Source organism: Juglans microcarpa x Juglans regia, chromosome 5D (assembly GCF_004785595.1).
Source record: "Juglans microcarpa x Juglans regia isolate MS1-56 chromosome 5D, Jm3101_v1.0, whole genome shotgun sequence".
Taxonomy (NCBI): Eukaryota; Viridiplantae; Streptophyta; class Magnoliopsida; order Fagales; family Juglandaceae; genus Juglans; species Juglans microcarpa x Juglans regia.
The window spans coordinates 26810156-26831314 of NC_054602.1; the positions used below are offsets into that span (position 1 = coordinate 26810156).

General features: G+C 33.7%; 2 protein-coding genes across 4 annotated transcripts; both read right to left on the bottom strand.

Annotated features, from left to right (window-relative positions):
* Positions 1-200: 200 nt before the first annotated feature.
* Positions 201-3896, bottom strand: LOC121266188 (thylakoid lumenal 15.0 kDa protein 2, chloroplastic). 3 transcript variants are annotated; one of them, XM_041169937.1, is made up of 7 exons: positions 3610-3895; positions 2477-2580; positions 2099-2189; positions 1851-1919; positions 1663-1772; positions 1440-1523; positions 201-256 (listed from the first exon to the last, which is right to left on the bottom strand). In XM_041169937.1, exons 1-7 carry the CDS (start codon positions 3794-3796, stop codon positions 227-229), a joined length of 675 nt encoding a protein of 224 aa, XP_041025871.1. In that variant the 5' UTR covers positions 3797-3895; the 3' UTR covers positions 201-226. The 3 variants fall into 3 exon arrangements, with proteins under 3 accessions (XP_041025871.1, XP_041025872.1, XP_041025870.1); XM_041169938.1 differs by lacking the exon at positions 201-256 and adding an exon at positions 276-305; XM_041169936.1 differs by lacking the exon at positions 201-256 and adding an exon at positions 341-597 and having other exon boundaries at positions 3610-3896.
* A 7237-nt stretch (positions 3897-11133) lies between these two features.
* On the bottom strand, positions 11134-18117 carry LOC121266245. The gene is made up of 3 exons (XM_041170022.1): positions 17884-18117; positions 11468-11546; positions 11134-11341 (listed from the first exon to the last, which is right to left on the bottom strand). Exons 1-3 carry the CDS (start codon positions 18033-18035, stop codon positions 11273-11275), a joined length of 300 nt encoding a protein of 99 aa, XP_041025956.1. The 5' UTR covers positions 18036-18117; the 3' UTR covers positions 11134-11272.
* Positions 18118-21159: the final 3042 nt, after the last annotated feature.

Sequence of the window (21159 nt, forward strand, 5' to 3'; positions counted from 1 at the left end):
CCGTTCGGATTTAGAATTGATCTCAATTTATTTTATCTTATCTCATCAAATCATTACAACTTTTTCAAATTTCCACACAAAATATAATAAACAATTCAACCTTTTCAAATCTCAAAACAATAATAATATTAAAAAATAATATTCTAACAATATTTTATTTAACTTTTAACTTTCATCTCAACTCATCTCATCTCAACTCATTTCAGTAGCAATGGCTCCTGCCTTTCTATCTTCTTTCTTTTGCAAGAAAACGAACCTAAAATAGGACTCCTCATACAACTAGCTGTTACCTAACTATCAGACAACTAGAACAAAAATATACAATAACAGAATGCCGTACTATATTTGTACTTACTTCACCAATACATTGCATCAATGAATGTTCACACTTAAAACAGTACAAGAAGCAATTGTTCAACTTTAACCTATGATTGACTACACAATTGTTCAGATATTTGAGACAAAAAAGAGTGGCATGCTAATCATGTGAAGATCACTCGGTGCAACAGGTAAAAGAATGTGATAATGGAATGCTTATGATATACAGCAAATTATTTTCTGCAGAGCAGGTAGATGGGGCAGATATATGCATGTGCCCTGTGTTTTGAAAGACCAGAACGAATTGAGAAATTACTGATTCAAAGAGGTAGAACATAGTTTACACAAATCTATAGATGAAAAACTTTTAAGTTTCATATTACTCCAATCTGTCCAAAGTACCAATAACAAAAAACTTTGAATTCTGCATATGAATAAAAACATAAACTAAGATTTATTTCGTGGCAGAAGAGTTATAAATCGACATTATTAAAGCTCGTTGGAAGACGTCAAGACAATTAAATTTCTAGTTTATGCAGAATAATAATAAATGTGAAATACCATACAGCCCTGTAGTATTTGAAAGCTTAAATATTTTAGACATCTTGCGGATTAAACAACAGAGTACTACTTTAAAAAACTGACACACCCTCTTGTTACAACCTACCAGCACCACATATTTTGTTTGGTGGTGTTTGCTACAAATGTATGCTGGCATAAATCTAAAATGTGCCTAAAGTTGAAGCCTGTAATTTTGTCCCTATCCTCCTTCCAGACAAACTTTGGAGCCGAGGTCTTATCCTCCTTTCAGAATGTAGATGAAAGTACACATTTGAAGTCTAGAACTAGTAGTGTGACTATCTTAAAAAACCAGGATACTGCTCAATCTGTGGCCCTCTTCGGAACTGCATCACATGACTCTATAAATACATCATATACTGGCTGTAGTTTCAATAGAATAGAGGAAACGAGCACTCACAATTTTGCCGCCTTTTATGTAATATTACTTAGTATTGACACCTAGCTGTCAAAATCATGAACGCATTCTCATACTTTACAAAATTGTTGCCGAGTACAAATGAGAGAACTATCTTTTAGTATCCATTGTGGTACTATTTTACCTCTGAGCAATTATTTGGGCCTACAGGTTCTTTCAAGCAATTAGATATTGCCATTACAGCTGCTTCAATTGATGCGTCTTCCCCTGTGTTAGGCAGAGGGAAACATTAAGTTCTATTTTAATAACACCTCAAATAACCCGAACAAAATTAAACTCGGCCATGAAGAACAAAAGTAATCAACCCTAAGAAAATATAGTGATCCAGGCAATAACCCACAATCTACCTTCTCTTTCCAGTAAAAAATATTTCCGTATTTCCCTGCCAATCTGCTCCAAAAGCTACGAGGAATGTCCAGATCAATAGACGCCCCAACATTGAAGTTCAATATATTGCCTGGTCAAATATACCCATAAACATGAAAAATCTGTGGTAGAGGTATTCAGAGGAAGATGGTGACTTTGAATCCTTTACCAAAAGTAGGGTCAGCAACAAAGACAATAGTTCTATCATCCACTTGCCAAAAATCTTTAATCGCCAGCCCTACAAGAATGTTTGGTCATGATTAGCCCTTTTACATTTTGAGTTTTCACCAGAAAAAATGTTATCAAATTTAAATAGAAACAAAGCCATTGATTAAATAGAAAGAAACATTAAAAATCAACAAATATATCAATGAAGTAAACCATTTGAGCACCAAAAATTAGAAACTTTAAGCATACCTGGTGTTTCGGGGTAATTCTGGGCCAGAACTCTCAACTTGAACCCAGTATCCTTTTCAATATCATCTATCTCTTGAGCAAGTCTTTTCTCCTGCTCACTGACCACAAGGCATCAGCAATTTATCATATATTGCCTTCACATGATCCAATCACTCAAAAAGGCACCACTCGTAGACAAATTTATAAACCAGACAATTGCTTATCTTTGTAGGAATTCAGATGTGTAATCTTGGAAATAAGATTAATATATTTAGTTTAAAAAAAGAAAACCGGAAAAATGAGGGTACAGAAAGCGAATGAATGAACTGAATTAGGAAAACCTTTTACAGAAGGCTATGGTAAAGACTGAATCAAAGACCAAGAAGAAAGAAACCAGACCTGGCCATCAGACAGGAACCCGGCTACATCAATGACTGGACTAAACTCTTTAGGAAGCAATTCGGGCTTGTTGACCCCAACCTTTGCCTCTGCAACTCCAATTCCTACAAAGATAAAGTTTGGTTTCTTGTCAACTGTGGTTTTTCATCTTTGTCCAAACATTTTATTTCTCCTATCTTGAGGGTCAGGACTGTTTGAGTTTCCTAGAAGAGTATAAAATTGTGACGTTGTTTCGTCTTCCTTTGTAACGACTCAAGCAAAGTCCAAGTCGCATATGGATTTATACTCCAAAAGGACTAGTCAATGATACAACTAGAGCCCATTGGAACCAATATAAACCATGAGAATATTACAATAACCTCAGCTTAAATCCTTGATGTTCTCAGGAAGCCATTCCATTGTACGTGTTACAGCTCAAGTCTCACACTTGTAACTGGAATTAACTCTGGTGGAATTAACAATTGAATTCCCTATTGCTTGAGGAAGAATTTCTTGCAGTTTTTAATGAGCCTATGGGACGGAAGAGTTATTGCAGTTTATAATGATTCTAAAGGACTCCCAATTGTAGTATTAACTAGTTGTTTTGAAGTAAAGCCCAATTGTGGCTTGGACCTTTTCCTCGGGTCATTACAAATGGTATTAGAGCCAATATCTAGCCATTAAATGAGGGACTTGACCATGTCACCTATAGTCCCTCAATAAATTTTCCAATGTTTCCTATTTACATCTCATAATGTTAACAATAAAATATGTATCATACCATAAAAAGAATATTTCTGTACAAGAAATTGAATATTGAGTGATAAGTCAAATGTAGATGATAATTTTTTTTGGGTTTGATACTATAGTCATATAACAAGTCTCAGATAACAAGTCTTGGCCTCCCACCAGGTAAAAATGGAAAACAGAACTAACTAAAATGTGCAGCTAGCATTGGGTAATTTCTAATCCAAGGCTTTGCCAACCTGCCAATTGAGACTAAAATGACATACAATGTAGAAACCCAGTTGCAACAAGGTATGTTTATCTTTTAAAGCAGAAAAACATGACGTTTGCTGAAAGAAAATATCCCCAAATATGGTACCTTCAAAAGATAGGCACAAAATAGAAAGAACGCGAAAAGAAAATTTCACCTGCGAGAGAGAGACCGACCGTGAGAGCCCCTGAGAGCACGAGATTGAAAGACTTAGACCGAACCCACTTGGTGAATTTGACCGAGTTTTGAGTCGCGAAGGCTGGTAGAGACAGAGGAGCCGATGCTGCCGTGATGGGGACTCTAAACGCAGGACGCGAGGCAGTAGGAAGACGGAGAGACGCCATTACGCTTGCTAGAGACAGCGTACTGATAGCTGATTTTGTGCCAGCGTGTGCTCGCTCTCCACCAAAATGCACTATGCTTACGAAGTTATCGGACAGCTCACAATAATCCACGTCATTTGCTAATGTCTTTCTTTTCAAATTTTTGAACAGGCTAACGGCTGTGGCTGACAATCTTCCACCTCATGTAGTCTATCCATGGCGACAGGTAACGCACGCTTCCAATTCCTCGGCAAGACTCATGGGTTGTAAAAAAAATTCGAAAAACCAGTCCGAACGGGTCAAATCCCTCGGCAAGACTCATCGGTTGTAAAAAGAATTCGGAAAACCGGTCCGAACTGGTCAAATCGGTCCTATTTGGACCGGTGCAATTCGGAGCCAATTTTCAGACAGAATTGAAAACTGATTAGAACCGGTTCGATTTTAGGTCGGGTTATTTTTGACCCGGACCGGACCGGTTCTATTTAATATATATTTTAAATTAATTTTTAAATATGTTTTATATTATATATAATTTTTATATATAAGATTATCAAAAAATATATATATAATATATAGTTATATAAATTATAATTATATATAAGATAATGTTATAATAATTTATAAAATAAAAATTTAATCTTAAACATTAAAATTTAATTGATCATATACTTTAAACATAAAATATATATATATTAAATTATTAATAACATTTTATCATAAGAAGTAAGAACCAAAAAAGAAAGAAAATACTCAAATATTATTACTAAATTTTGATGGCCTAATAAATTTTCAATATTTTTTTTATAAGTACATAAAACATTAGTAGATTAGTAATACTAATATATATATTAGTATATAATTATATTAATTAAAATTTACATTTTGTGACCTAATACTAATAGTCTAATACTATATTACTATTAGTAATATACTTTAAGTCTGTATCAATTAGTATATAAATCACTATATTAAATAATCACATATAAAATAATGATATAGTAATACTAATACTAAATTACTATATTAATATTATCACTATAATACTATCAATAATATAGTTATAATAAATTAAACTTACTATAACAGTTAACAAATACTAATATATAGTCTATATCACTATAACTAATACTAATATAGAGCTATGCTAATAGCCTAATATTAATACTATTATATAGTCTAATGTATTATATAGTTATAACTAATACTAATATATATACTAATACTAATAGTCTAACATAGACTACAATTATACTTATACTAATATAGTTATACTAAATCACTATAACTAATACTAATATATAGCTATACTAATAGTCTAATATTAATACAATTATATAGTATAATGTATTATATAGTTATACTAATATATAACTAATACTAATAGTCTAATATAGACTATAGTTATACTTATACTAATATAGTTATACTAAATCAATATAACTAATACTAATATATAGCTATAATAGTAATATAATATTAATACTATTATATAGTTATAGAGTATACTAATCACTATAACTAAATCACTATAGTCTATAACTATATATATTTAGTATCAATGTATTATTATAGTGATTAGTTATAGTCTATAACTAAATCATTATAATCTATAACTATGTATTAAATGTATTACAAATATATATAAATTATAATTATTAATTTCCCAAATCATTAGAAAAAAATTTTTAATGATCATTTAAAAAAAAATGAATCAAACCAACAGGAAACGGCTATGTTTCCTCTCCAAGGACCAAGACTCCAAGTCTCCAATTTATATGAAATTCGAATAAACCCTAAAACAAGAACAAACGGCGCCCCTCTCTCAAGTTCTCTCTGCCTCTCTGTCTCTCTCTGCCCTCTTGTCTCTGTCTCTCTACCTCACTCTTTGAGTCTCTACACCTCCCCTCACAGTCGTCGTACATCTCACCGCCGTCCCCTCTCTCAAGTTCTCCACGCTGCACTACCCCTCTCTAAAGTTGGTGTGCCTCTAAGAACTTATATTCCAAAGGATCGAGTAATGTTCGATTGTTGAAGAGGATTTATTACCAATTGCATTACATGTCATCTTTATGCTTCTTTATTTTTAATATTTTTCCCAAATGAATTTGGATATAATATTTTTCTAATTGTTTGGCCTGAATATTTTTCCCAAATGATTGGGGCATGCTCGGTCTTTTCTGATTGTTTGGCCTGATCATTTTTCTGATTGTTTAGCCTGATTATTGGTGCAAATTATATTTTCTGCATATCTTTATCTAGAGATCAATATAGATTGGCTTAATGCACATGCTAGCCTAACATGTAGTGTTCGGTTCTTGATGTTTTGATCAAAGTATCAGTACCCTATATATGGGAAACCATTGGGTTGGATTGAGGTCTTGGATTGATTTTTTTTTTTATTGAAATAATTTGAGGTCCTGGTTAGGTTTCGATCAAAGTATCAGTACTGAGTAGCCTATGATTTCAATGCAGCAAACATTATTGCAAACTGCAGTTATATCCTGTTTAAATTGGGCTAAGGCCCAAGACCAATTTAAGATTTTCATTTGATAAAACTTAACCCCATTGAGATTTTTTACAATGCAAACTTGCAACTGTTTTGTATTTGAGCTAGTGACAATTCAAGCTGCAATTAATTTGTAGTGTATGGAAGGGCCTCATAATTTGAGGACAATGACATTTAGTATGAAATCTAAATGTAAGAAGTATTAGAAAAATCTTGAAAAAATGAATCTTTTGTTGTATGTTGAGTTGGTTCTTGATCCTCGATATAAAATGCGTTATCTAGCATTTATTTTTGAAAGAATATATGAGGATAATAGTTCGAAAGTTCTTATATTGATGGATCAAGTAAAAGATGTCTTGACTTGTTTATACGATAGTTATTGTGAAAATGACAAAAGTGATATTGGGACACAAGATCAAACTATAAGCCAATCAAGCGAGGGATAGGCTAGTACTACAAGTTCAACTGCTGGGTAGGTCAAGGTGATTTCAGATAATTTATCCATGCACAAATTAAGAATCATTTGGAGTCGGAGAACTCTTTGGAGAGTAAATCTGAAGTTGAGAGGTATTTATCTGAAAAATGTGAAGAAGATAATGCAAAATTTGACTTGTTGACTTGGTGGAAGGTTAACTCCATTAGATACCGCGTACTTTCAAGAGTTGCACAGGATGTTCTTGCAGTTCCGATATCTATAGTGGATCTGAGTCAGCTTTTAGCATAGCTGGTCAAATACTTGATCCTTTCCACAGTAGCCTATCTCCACTTATGGTAGAAGCCCTTATTTGTACACAAAATTGGCTCTGTTCTTCTACCCTGAGTAACATTCGCACTTTAATGGATGATGTTGAGGAGTTTGAGAAATTTGATACAGGTATGTAGCATCATTCACATTTTCTTTAACTGTCTCTAAAGTGTATATCATATTAATAATTTGTTTTAATTATTATGCTTTTTTTTTCCCTTTTGTGTAGAGCTCATGGAAGACCTAAGGAGTTCTTCAAGATCTACTTCTTTAGTTGGAGATGATTAAACTTAAGATAAGTCAACTTGTATAACATCTTTCCTTAAGTTTTTTTTTTTTTCATTTAATGCAATTACTAACTTTTTATTAGAATTAACTGCTTGATTTATTTTCATACAATTGCAAGGTTTGTTGAATGGACTATTGGAGTTGGTGGCTTGATGCGTAGCTATTGGTTCTAATTGTAATGTTTTTTTATTGGATATTCTTGTAATTTGGACTTCTAATTTGGACTTGTAATTTGCACTTTTAATTTGAACTTGTAATTATTGGACTTGTAGACTTCTAATTTGTTGGACTTTTAGACTTGTAATTTAGAGTTCCGGTATTTAGACTTGTTTGAACTTTTGGACTTGTAATTTAGACTTTTGGAATTTGGACTTGTAATTTGTTAAACTTTTAGACTTCTAATTTAGACTTTTAGATTTATTTTATTCCATAGCAGATTTTTCTTTTTATTGCAGATTTTTTTTTTCAGTTTTTACAGTAGTTATATTTATCAATTTTGTTAGAGACAACCAGGAGGTGCAATCCCGGGGGGTTAACCGGATGTAGTAAGAGGTTACGTGGACTGGAAAAAGAAAAAAAAAAGGTTAAAAAGCAAAAAGAAAGAAATTAGAAAAAGACATACCTCTTTATCTTTCTTCTTCCATTCTACCAACTTCCTGGATTTGGTTTACTTTCCTCTTCTTCTTTTTTTTCTCTCTACCTTCTGATTGATGTGTAATCCCTCCCTCTCCATCTCCTACATATTCTTTTCGGGGCTAGTTCTGTGTTTTTTGAATAGATCCATCTGGTAATCTGCTGCGTAAGTTTTTTTTTTTTTTTTTTTTTTTTTTTTTTTTTTTTTTTTTTTTTTTGCATTTTCCTTTTATTTCTAGATTTTTGATGAGGAGATGGATTATTTCTAGATTTCTGGATTTCGCTTTTGATGGAACTGCCATTGACATCTCTGTTTGACATCTTTGTCATATTTTTGGGTTTATTTGTAAAGCAAAATTTTAAGTTTTGTTTTGTTTTTTTATTTTAATGCTATTTTAGCTCCATACCCAGATAGTTGAGTGTGAAACCTTTTTTTTTTCTTTTTTTTTCTTGCTTTTAATTTTGGTCTTAATATGCTTTTTGATTTTTCAAATCATTTTGGCGGGGCTGTTTTTTTTTTTTATTATTATTATCTTATTCACTCTTCCCATTATGGGATGTTGGTGGAGAGAGAGGGAGAGGTTAGTTGGAGGAGAAAGGAGAGGGAGTAAAATCGAAGAGGAATCAAAGCCAGGAGATAGAGATAGAAAGGGAGGCAATCGATGAAATTTCGTGGGAGAGAGAGAGAACGGAATGAAGAGGGGAGGAGAAAATGAAATGGTGTATTTCATGAAAGAATAAAAAAAATAAACAAAAAACACATCTGACTTGGCACGCCGATTGCACCAGACGGTTGCAATCAGCATTTTTCTATATCTATAGGCTTGTAGCAGATTTTTTTTAGCAGAACTACACTTACCGAAAATATGTCTCGAATGTGTGTCTTGAAAAGCACATTTCACTTTTTTATTTTTATTTTTTTTTTCATGTATTTTTTTAATCATCATAAATATTTTTAAAAAAATAAAAAAATTCACAACATCATTAAAAAATATTTTTTTAATCACTAAGTAAAAAAAATAATCATTCGAGACACTTTTTGAGTCCCGAATTCTGAACCCAAAACATTTCTGGATTTTTTTTAGTGAAGCAGATTTTTGTATAACAGTTTTTAGTAAATCAAATTTTAGTAAATCAAATTTTTTTTTAGTAAAACATATTTTTTTACTAAAGCAGATTTTTGTAATAGTGACACATTTTGGAATAAAAGTATAAGACGGATTTTTTAAAAGCAGTTCTTTTTTTTTTTTTTATAAATAGAATTTTTTTACAAATTTACATTTTATTAAAATCGAACCGGACCGGACCGGACTGAAACTAGTAAAAATCGGATGAGATGAGATGAGATGCGATATAATAAACTACATGGGGCAGTTTATTTTTTAAGGATACTCTATATGATAAGAGAATAAGATAAGTAGTGTAGGGATGTAAATCGTTTCGGTTCATTCTGGAGGGGTAATGAACCGAAATTTTCGGTCAATTTCGGACCAAACTGAACACCCATAGGGACCAAACTGGAGTTGTAGCTATCGCTCCAATCGATCAATCCATTCGGTCCGGCCTAATTATTTTGTTATTTTGTTTCATCTTTTTTTAAAAAAATAAATTAATAAAAAAAATTATTTAATTTACAAAAATTAAAATTAAGTAATTTATTAATATGGATTATGCAACTAACTCATTAAAAAAATATTTAACTATAATTATATTTATGATGTTGATAGTTACTACTTACTGACTTAGACTTTACTCTTTAGTATGCATAATTATTAATAATGTCATATATTTTATATATGGTTAATGAATATAAATAATTTCATTGTACAAAAATTATTCATGCTTACTTGCAACTTAGATATTTAAAAAAAAATTACCTAATTACTTTAATTAAGTGTAAATAGTAGATTAAGTATAAATGTATAATGTATTAACTATTTACATATAATGACAAATTATCACATGATTTATAATCTATTATTAATAAATAATATATATTATTTTATATTTTTATATGTTCAATGATAATAATTAGATGAAAATTATATCATTAACTTATATAATTACTATATAAAAATAATATATTAAATTATTAAAAATATTTTAAATATATATAGAGATTCGGTCTGATCCGGTCTGGTCCAAAATTTATAGACGCTGGGACCGAACCGAATTTCTTCGGCCCACAATTTGTGAGACTGATTTGGGCCAGATCGGACCAGACCATTCGGTCCGGTTGGTTTTTTCAGTCCAAACCGAATTCCTTACACTCCTGAAGTGGTATATGAGATCTCACATTGTTTTAAATGATATTTTTAATTTTAAAGTTCGAAATCTCCTTTGAAACAATAGATAAATCTGGAGTCCCAACTTTTTTTTAAAATGTAGTAGACAGAAACTGCATTTTAAGACTGTATATAACATTACCCGTACTATTAAAACTAGACCATTAACTCCAGGTTCAAGCTCAGTTGCATTAAGAGAGAATGTTAAGTTGGCGGCTCGTTCTTTTGGTTCCTATAAAATTGTTCAGAAGATCACTCTCATGCCTTACAAATTGCAATTATCACCAACAGGACCTCAACTCCTTCGTAATAATAGCACCAAATGTAGAAGGACCAGTTCCTGCTCATTGGATGCATATTATTGCCCAGTTCATACCACCACAGGACCGGCTTGGATACACACATCCAGCTCCAGTGGAAACTAGACCCGTTAGATAAGCATAGGAGAACAATGCTACTCTTTATTCTTACCCGTTAGCCATTTGTAATAGGTACAACTTATTATAAATGGCTCAATCGGTCAACCATTTAAATAAAAATACAGCGAGTAAAAATGACAAAATTTAGAATAGAGAACATTTCTGTGCTACATATCCCATGTTCCATGCCTCCACTCAAGGAATATGTAGTATGCATCTAATGGGTTTCGTTCCAACTGACCCACCAAACTATTTCCTAACAGAGTCTTTAGCTTTGGGCGACGTAATTACTCAATCCCCGTTATTATAAATATATACACTTTTAAGAGGTGTAGGCCGCACTCTTTCTGAATTTATCAAGTAGATGTAAGAAAAGAGGATGAAACTGTTCAGCCACCATCTGCATTGTAAATAACGTATGTTTTAACCTATTTTTCGATAACCCCAAAAAATAATGGCTAAAAAGCTCAATGGCATCAAAGTAAGCTCCAAAAACAAGAAACATATTAGTTTAAAAGTCATCAAATCCAGGAGAAGAGAAGGGTAGGGTGATCCAGGATACATAGTCATTGTTCTAAAAGTTTATTGCATCCGAGCAAAATACACATGTAACAGAAAAGCCTAACGAAAGTAAAGAGGCCAGTTATGATAATACGAATCACGAAGGTCCTTGTCCATGTACTGGTTCCACTGCAACCATGAAAGTTTCAAGAGAACACACTTGGTCACATAAAAAGCATTAAAAAATAAATTTCCTTACAGTCTTCGCCTAAAGATTTTTTGGAATCCCAGATTTAGAAAAGTCAGAAAATGTACCTTGAATTTATAAGGTTGATTCTTCTCCATGGCCTTTTTCCAGTGGTACTGCTCAAACAGCATTGCTTTGTCATGCCAACTGCAAATCAAAATAGCTCAAAATGTTAGAACAAGAAGAAAAAATACGATAAATAAAGGAGAAAAAACACAACCCGGAAATTGATGAAGCTGTCAAAACAGCTGAATATCACAGAGTAGAACTTTTTCAAGCAGTTTTATCTTTTAAAATCATCTTGAAACCACATATAACAAATTTTTTTAAAAGTAAAAAACCACATATAACATTACATACACAAAATAATTGTCAATCTTAAACTCATTGTGGCCAACATAAGTTAACCCTTGTGTGCCTAGGTTGAGCACTAGCCCCACTGCCTGTGGCCACAAGGGAAGCCACTTGTAGGATGAAAATATCCCAGTGGATCACAACTTCTTGACATCCGTTAGTGCGGACTTGCACATCCACGTATTTTCTCTGGTACCATTGCATCATCATATGGCCAGAAGAAAATATTTACAAAACAATACATCCATTCATTATCTTACTTTATTTTCTCATAACTTCTATTACATACACATTCTCATATCATATCATATTGCAAAAGAATCACAAAATAAAGCACTTGCAGACTTAAGTTTACAACATATCATAAAAGATGCATAAAAAGAAGCTGACAAGCTAATAAAATAGCATATAACATGATCGTACTACCTACCTAGCTTCCTTAACTCAGCAAATACGTCAACACTCAGCAACCTACGGAAACACACCCACGGTCATTATTACCTTGCATACACATTTCCAATGTTTGAACCTTTTCTACACATTTTTATACTTGGGACAGATCTGGATCCTCGCTTAATTTTGTCTTATAAAGAAAACTCTTTTCATGGATGATCACATAATCACACATGATTTACTTGCTTAACATTTAGTATGCAATATAACTTATTTTTAAGCTCTTTAGTAAGCCAACACAAACCTTTGTTGACTGCTACCTTTCCTATGGAGTCTTCAAATAAGTTTTGCAAGTCACTGTTTTAAACCTAAGCGCTTGCGTCACCACTCCCATTAATTCAGTTCTAGAAAAGCATATATAGGATACTAAGCCTCATTTGGGAACCCATCTCATCTCATCTCCTTCCCAACATCACTCAAACAAAAACACTTTTCAATTTCAAATCTTCAACTCTTTCATCTAATCATTACCTAATCATTACAACTTTCCCAAACTTCCAAACAAAACAGAAACCAATTCAACTTTTTCAAATTCCAAAACAAAAATAATATTAAAAAATTACATTCTAACAATATTTTAACTTTATAATATTTGTATTCAAAATTTTCTCTCATTGTCCAACCCTAATAAAATATCTTAACTCGAACCATTTTACTACTATTCACAAACCATTTCATTATTATTCACAAATTTCTTATCTCATCTCATTTCCGAAACAAGGCCTAGATCTATAAATTCCAGTACAGACTCATTTGAAGTTTGTGTGGTCTTGCATCCCTAGATTGAAGTCCTTCAAGGCCTGCTTTAGTACCCATGGTCACTCTGTGGCCCAAGTGGTTTTGGGGTCCTCAAAAGTAAGCTTTAGGACCTCAATATCATGACCCAATCAAGCCTGAACAACCCAACAATAGCATTCCACAATGCACCAGGTACCTCACAATCGTCTCCCCCCACTTCTCTTACACATACAATATCAATCCACCACTATAATGTTTATCTTTCTAATATTGTCAAAGGTTAGGATCTTCCCTAAAGCCGTACAACCAAAGAATGCTGATCTCAATAGTCATTCCTCCAAATTTTCTTCCAAGGGAAAGATAATCTACACTAAGGAGATAATGCTCTATAGAATGATCTAACATCAAATTCCCCTTGCTAAGACGAATTCCAACAAAGCCTATCAACATGTTCCCCTCAAATAAACTCTAAAACCCCACTGCTAAGTACTGTTGGACGAGTAAACAATCCACCACTAATGTTTCTTCAAACCGAGCTTGTATTAAAAAGCTACGAAAAAATACCTTCAGAGCCTTATCATGGCACCACAAATAAGACCATAACTTTATCCTAGAACCATCCCCACCTCAAAACTATAGAGGCAAGAAAACCTCCTTGCCCAACCCCTCAGAATGTTTTTCCAGAGACAAAAAACCACATGAGCCATTAATTGCAAGAGAACACCACCCATCTCATGCACACCCATATTTCACATCTACCACCACACTCCAAATACTCCACTTTCCAAAGCATAATGCCATAACCACTTTCCTGACAAAGCTTGATTAAATAGGATACAGGTATTACCTAGAATCTTGAAGAAAACTTATCTTAGATTTGGTTGAGGTTTCACCCAACTTTTAAATTGCTCCAGCCATTGATTTAATTTGGAGGTTTCCAGGGATCTGCGGCCTCTAGAAACTGTTTCGGGGCTCGTTAAGGGCTGTTGAAGTGTTTAAATGGTGGAGAGAATAAAATATCAAGCTGAATCATGGCTGGAGCAATTTAATAATTGTTCCATTGATACTTGGTACAAAACCCTAGCATTCTCTTACCAATAAGTAGTGGCAGCAAGAGGAGCAAATGGTTAGAACTTAGGGCTTGCAACTAGGGGTTCCAAACCTGGATAGAATTTTGAAAGGTATTCAGATTTTTTTTTTTTTGGAGAACACTTGAAGGATACATTGCCAGAAATCCTTACCTCAATGGTGCGGCAACTCTAAAAGTATCACTTTTGTTTTCTAGGTTTCTGGCTAGTGTTTGAAATTTGGGGGTCAGTAGAAGGTGGCTGTGGTATTTTGAGGCTGCTATGGTTTGATTGGGTGAAGCTAGAGCTCATGCAATTGCTGATCCTCCTTTCATGGCTTGAGGCAGCTTAGGGGTGGTACCTAGGCTCTAGAATTTGTGTCATGAGACCAGCATACTGATATAGATGTTTATTTTTTTCTTTTGTAGGTGGCAAGGGAGTGAGTCTTTATAAAAGAATTTCATGTGGGATATCACAGCTGCTAGCCCTAGGATTATCGGCAACTAGGGTTCTCTTGTGCCTCCAAAAGCAGTATTAGTTTGTAAAAAAAATCGTAGTAGCACCAATAATAAAAAAAACAAAAAGAATCGGACTCAGACTGAAGAACACGGCAGATCATGTCTGGTCTACTATTTATCCCCAACCAGATCTATTTTCGTTTCCTACAAAGATCTGGCTTTTATCCTAAAAGGACTCCTATCTCAATGTATTTCTCCTTATCTCAATGTATTTCTCCTTATCTCAATGTAGACCACAATTCCTTTTTCAGAACTGATTTCTTTTCTTTTGAAACAGCAAGCAAATTAAAAAAAAAAAAATAGCACCCTACATGTATAAATAATATTTTTCTGACATGAAGAAGAGCATACTAAAAGGGAAACCAAAGATCTAAAAAGGAAACCTTAGGTTTTGGGTGTGACAAAGGTAGATATGCTTTTAAATATGCACATTAATGAGCCTCAAAAACAATTCATATCTGGTGGAGAGACAGATGGAGGGATTGTGGAAGGGGCTACAACAGCAAAGCCCATCTTTCGTACAATAAATTAGAACACTAAGGGCATGTTTGGACAATTGGAGTATCAATAGTAGTGAAATGGTTTGAGTGAAAATGTTTTATTGGGTTTTGGGAAAAGAGAGAGAAAATGATGAATAAAAATATTATAAAGTTAAAAAATTGTTTGAATATTATTTTTTAATATTATTTTTTTTTTTTTGAAGTTTGTAAAAGTTGTATTGATTTTTAAGTTTTGTTTTGAAGTTTGTAAAAGTTGTATTGATTTTTATGTTTTGTTTTGAAGTTGTTAAAAGTTGTGTTGATTTTTGTGTTTGAATAATGATTAGGTAATGATTAGATGAAAAGGTTGAAAATTTGAAATTGAAAAATGTTTTGGATTTTAGTGATGCTTGGAAATGAAATTACAAGAAGTTTTGAGAATTCTAAAAATTCTCAGTGTCCAAACATGCCGTTAAGTTTATGCCAAAATTACTTTTTTATATGCACTAAAGACTAAATCGTGTGATACAGTAAGACAATCTAGGCTATTAAGAATGCATAACTCAAATGTAAAAAGTTCTCTCTCCCCTTTTTTCTTCTAATAAGTGCCTTAAATTTGAAAATTCAAAATGCAGTGTTCTTACAACACAAGCAAAGCCATTCAGGGATCCGGTGGCTTGTGCAAAAATAACAGAATTCCTCCTCTTTCGAGATAGTTTGAAATAATAAGGTTATAGAGGAAAAGGAGGGACAACAAAAAATTCAGGCCAATTTTTTCATGCTCAAGATTAAAGACAAGGATAAAAATAACATTTAATATGAGAACTTTCAAGATCCAAGATACTCAATAAAAAAAAAAAATGCCGAAGCTCATTTGATATGCGGAATGGCATAGCTCGTTGGAAAGTTGGTCAGGAAATTACATAAGAGATAGGAGGGGGGACGGAGGATGACTGCATTTCTCCAGTTTAAATTGGACAGTGGAGGAATTGACTTCAATAGCCCTCTTGATACATAAGAGGAAATCAAAAAGATTTATCCAGTTGAAACAAGATAACCATCACAAGAGTTTACAATGTAAAACTGGGTTATTTGGGGTTCTAAGTCCAATAAGTTACACAATTAATGCTATCAAAATGAAGATTTCAGTTGTATACGAGCCTGTTAGCTTAAGTAGCCACATGCTAGCTCAGTCAAGATTGTAGAAACACAATACAGTGAACATATATAAGGTATGAAAGGTTGGGAGGATATCTTTGGCATAATACCTGTCTAATAGAACACAGGAATCCACATATACTGAACTTATAATTGTCATCAGCTACATGAGTTATGTCTGTCAAGCTAGAAGGAAAAAATTTGCCCAAAAATCAAGCCATAAAACTCTTCTGCCAAAAAAAATGCACACCCAATGGGATCAAACGGAATTTCACAGAGAATAGGTGGTCACCCTTTCCTTTTTAACCAACACACCTGAGGTGGTGAGAAAAACATAGTCAAGAATGAACCGTCGATATTGTCCCCTAGAGCTGCTTTGAGTGCTAGCGCCCCCATAAATGTTACAGCATATCATGCAAGGTCTAGAGTCAAGCTAGAAACATAACCATGTGGACACAACCACACACAAAAAGCTGCAAAATTTTCACCCCAATACACATTTTGAAAAATTAATCACTCAGGAGCGTCTCACCTATTCTATCTTTGAGACGAATCTATCAGGTCAAACGGAACCATCAAATCATTGAGAGATTACATAAATAAGCTTGACAGCATTATTAATTGAGTTCTTCTACTCATCATCCCTACACCACACACTTGCTAAGGGAAAAAAATAAAAGTAAGTGTGGTGTAGGGATTATGAGTATAATTTTTCTTATTAATTGTGGTCCTATGGTTACACATTCTCCATTGGTCTCGTTGAAACTGATAAATACACAGTAGAATAATTCCTAATGTTATAACAGCTAAAAAAGCTAACTTCACTCCCCTAATAGAATGAAGCTATTGCTATTGCTGGAATTTTACCTCCTTCAATGACATCCGCAAAACCTGAAAAAGAGCTACAAAGAAGAACCTCATAATCTTAAACTCTCATATGAACTGCGATGCTGATATTGACCCCAAAAAGAAATGGTACATACAGCTAGTCCGTGAACAGCCAACCATCACACTGTAAAATTTGGATAGGTTCTATCTATGGTCATTGGGGCCTCCTAAAAAGATCTATTAAATTCATCGAGTTGTTCCAAAGGATCAATGAAACTAAAATCTAACATTCTGGAGCAGAAAGCAAATGACATTTTTTTATCAGTTAACAAAGTTTTATTAATGATATAAATAGGCATAGCCTAAAGAACGCAAATGACATTAATCCTACCCTTGCAACAAGATTAACACATAAGAACGGTAAGCTATTACGATCCCACATCAACTAAGTATGAAATTGATTGATAGTTTATAAGCCCCTAGGCACCATTCCCTTGTAAGCTAATTTTAAGGGTGAGTTCTACCTAATGGGTTCATAACAAATGGTATTAGAGTCACCCACATCTAAGGCCATGTTGCGACGGTTGCAATCGTACAGCATAGAGCTAGGAAAAGACCTAGCACACAGCCAGCTTGTGTGAGCGCAGGCGTGGATATTGGCTGCAGAGCGTGATGATTGTTACAATCCCACGTCGATAAAATATAAAATTAGTTGATGGTTTATAAGCCCCTAGTCACCTTCTTCTTGTAAGCTAATTTTCAATAATGAGGTTCATAACATAAGCCCTAAACTAGAACGAAGGAAAAGAGATTGTGAATGCCAGAAATTAAAACCCTAAATTATCTTTAAGAACGAGAGAGAGAGAGAGAGAGAGAGTTATGGGATTACTTGAATTGAGTAGAGAGATGCCACATATAAGGATCGAACCAGGTGAGAACTGAGAAGGCAGCGGAGCCGATCCAAATGTTAACGAATCGGTCCGGGTCGGCGTGTGGGACGCCGGGGTCACCTCGGTACGCGTTGCCGAAGTACTTCTCCATTTTCGTTCCGCCTGTGAGACTTTTCGAGTTCCTTCCTTATCCCAATGCCCTCTAGTTCTGTCCGCCCTATTTATCCCACACACTCTTATCAACTTTTTTTTTTTGACAACCACTCTTGTCACTTGGCAGTGCACATAGTATTTGCATATATATACTTTTATTTCTAGGGAAGAAAACGACATGGTTTTACCCCACTTAATTTATATTGATTACAAGAATAAAATAGTAATATGTAATGATTATTAATAAAAACTGTCTTCCCATATTTGGATTTTCCTAAATGAGAGATTTTCATTTAAGAAAATTCAAAATTTAAAAAAATGAATCTTGTGCATGCTCTTGGCTAATTTATAAAGACAAATAATGTTATACACTTCACTCACATCTCACTTTCATTTTACTATGTAAGATGTTGTACATTTATCACTATTAAATAATAAAGAAATACTGATGTGGCACATTTTATATACCACACTACCATCTCACTCTCATCACACACGCACTCATGAGGTAGATAAAACTATTAGCATGTGTTTGGCAAATGGAAGAAAACAATAAACTCTCTTAGATAGTTAACTCGGTGGTAAAGAATAAAAAAAATACAAATTGTAGGGCTTTCAAAAGTTGCATCACATAGACCCATCATCTAACAAAAGTTGCACTACAAAACTTGCATTAAATAAATTCCATCCTCTAACAAAAGTTACATTCCATAGACCTCATCCCCTCAAGTTTCATTACATCCACAACCATTACATAAAAATATTTTACTATCACATATTACATCCAAGAACTAAAACCACAATATCTCCTTGGTGTCACTGCCTCTCTTAGTTATGGACAAACATTATTATCATAGCTGAAACTACAAATTGTCATAATGGAAACTACAATCAGAGTGACAAAAGAAATTGTCATAATGGAAACTATAAATTGTCATAGAAAAAAAAAAGTTCTGACTAAAACTACGCTAATATTAGTCATAAAAAAATACTTTGGCCACAAAGAGCTTACGTAAAAGTAAACCTTCAAACTGACGTGATTTGATGCGATACGTTAGATTGTAAAGTTATTTTTATTTTTTTTGTCTATAACACTCATAAAAAAATGGCTACTTCTCCGGCTATCTAGATGTAGGATAGTCAATCACATTCACTTCAATTTGAGTTACTAGGGTCGGCTACAAAACAAAATAACTTTAATGAAATAAAAATAAAAATGCTTTCTTTCTTTACTATGAACTTTAGTTTAATATGACTTTAGTTTTCCTTCTTTGCTTCTCGTTCTAGTCATTTCCTGCCTTGTTTTTTTCTTGCATTTTCTTAACCTTTTTTATACTGTATCTTCCCTTTTGATGGCAGGCTCCCTTTGCCTCTAACCACAAAGTGTGGTCACTTTACCACTTTGTCCCAACAATACTTCACTGTCAATGTACAACTTCATTACAATTGGATGACACAATGGGTGGGTGTTGTGAAAGTGGACTAGGTGCACAGTTCAAAACTTGGTACGTCTCCTTTAATATGTCAACGTTCTTCGTTGTGTCCACATAATGCACCACACAAGTTGATGTCATCAATGCTAAGTCAGCAAAATTCTTGTATATGTTCTCATATCTTTGGCTAGTAGGGCTATCACTCAAATCATCATAATTACTCTTATTAAGAGTATATTTGCAGTACTTGATATCCTCCATTCATCTATCAAGTATATATTTAAATGGAAATGAACTCATTTTTCTCATATTCAAAACAATAATTGAATGTCTATACAAAATTTCTCGACACTCAAATAAAGAACAGCCGGAATTAATGGTTTCAAGATGAGTTCTGGGTGCATGTGTATCACGAGCTCCAAGTGGGGATGGACATCATCTTGGTAGAGCTTCTCTGGTTACTCAAGAGCACTTAAGAATTGAATAACGTCTCATGAGTTGTCATCAGGCAACAATAGGATTGGGTGAGAGGGTAACGTTCTCAAGTTGACGTTGTTGCCTCTCTATTGACAAAGACTAGAGGATGCTTGGACACGAATGCGCTGAACGCAAAATTGGATATCGCTTATTATGAAGTCATTCACGTGGTCGTTACCCACGAGATGGTGAAGGGACCCAAGGCATGTGCACAACCCATGGTGGGGAGCCGTAGTGACATGCGTTAATAAACCAAAATGGGTGAGTGGTGGAGTGATTCCACATGTTGGCTCAAGTAAAGATATTCTCCATGTTGATATGGTAGAGTGATTCCTCGTGTTGATGTGGTTGAGTGATTCCCCGTATTGATTTGGTGGAATGATTACACGTGTTGGCTTGGTTGAGAGATTCCTTGTGTTGATGTGGTAAAGTGATTTTATGTGTTGATTTGGTGGAAAAATTCCATGTGTTGACTCTAATTAAAAGATTCCCCTTGTTGATGTGGTGGAGAGATTCCATGAGTTGATTTGGACCTCGGGTTTCAAAAATCATATGTTACGAGATGTCTATTGTATATTTGGGCACTGGATGCTTGGTAAGGTTTTTTATAGTTCATGGCTATGCTATTTTACTTGGAGGTTTTGTTCCTCGGTATACTGAGGATATATGTGGTTTTAGTTTTTATTTACATAAAACATATGCATTCATATTAATCATGATCGTTTAATCACCATTGCTATTATGCATTTTAACACATTGAGACCTCATTGAAATCTAACTATGGTAGTCTCACTACGGTTTCACCAATCTTAAATTTTAAAATGAGCCCAATTTGTCCAATAAATATTTTTAGTCTTTTAAATTAGCTCTTGGCCTAGTCCCAATTAAAAATAGGCACACTTGGTCTATAAATATTAAATGGATTTTACCTTAATTATTGAGCCCAATAATTATTCCATAATCATCATAATAAATTTTGGGCTCGTGGCCTCTTCAAAATTACCCGAGAAATATAAATTTGGGCTTCTAAAAATGTTGGCACATTAATGCCACCTAAAATCATCCACTAAACCTTAGAAGGGCTTAAAATATAATTTTGGACCTATGAACCTAAATAAACTTCTTAGTGGATGCTTAGGGAATGCGATGAGATGGAAATTTTATGAATAGTAGTAAGATGGTTTGTGAATAATAGTAAGATAGTTTGAGTTA

Coding starts and splice junctions, on each gene's coding strand:
- LOC121266188 (XM_041169936.1), bottom strand. CDS start 3,796: ATGGCGTCTCTCCGTCTTCCTACTGCCTCGCGTCCTGCGTTTAGAGTC. Junction 2,581..3,609: donor GGTCGGTCTCTCTCTCGCAG/GTGAAATTTTCT, acceptor TTATCTTTGTAG/GAATTGGAGTTGCAGAGGCA. Junction 1,773..1,850: donor TGTTGCTGACCCTACTTTTG/GTAAAGGATTCA, acceptor ATATTTGACCAG/GCAATATATTGAACTTCAAT.
- LOC121266245 (XM_041170022.1), bottom strand. CDS start 18,035: ATGGAGAAGTACTTCGGCAACGCGTACCGAGGTGACCCCGGCGTCCCA. Junction 11,547..17,883: donor CATCTCTCTACTCAATTCAA/GTAATCCCATAA, acceptor TTTGATTTGCAG/TTGGCATGACAAAGCAATGC. Junction 11,342..11,467: donor ATCAACCTTATAAATTCAAG/GTACATTTTCTG, acceptor TCATGGTTGCAG/TGGAACCAGTACATGGACAA.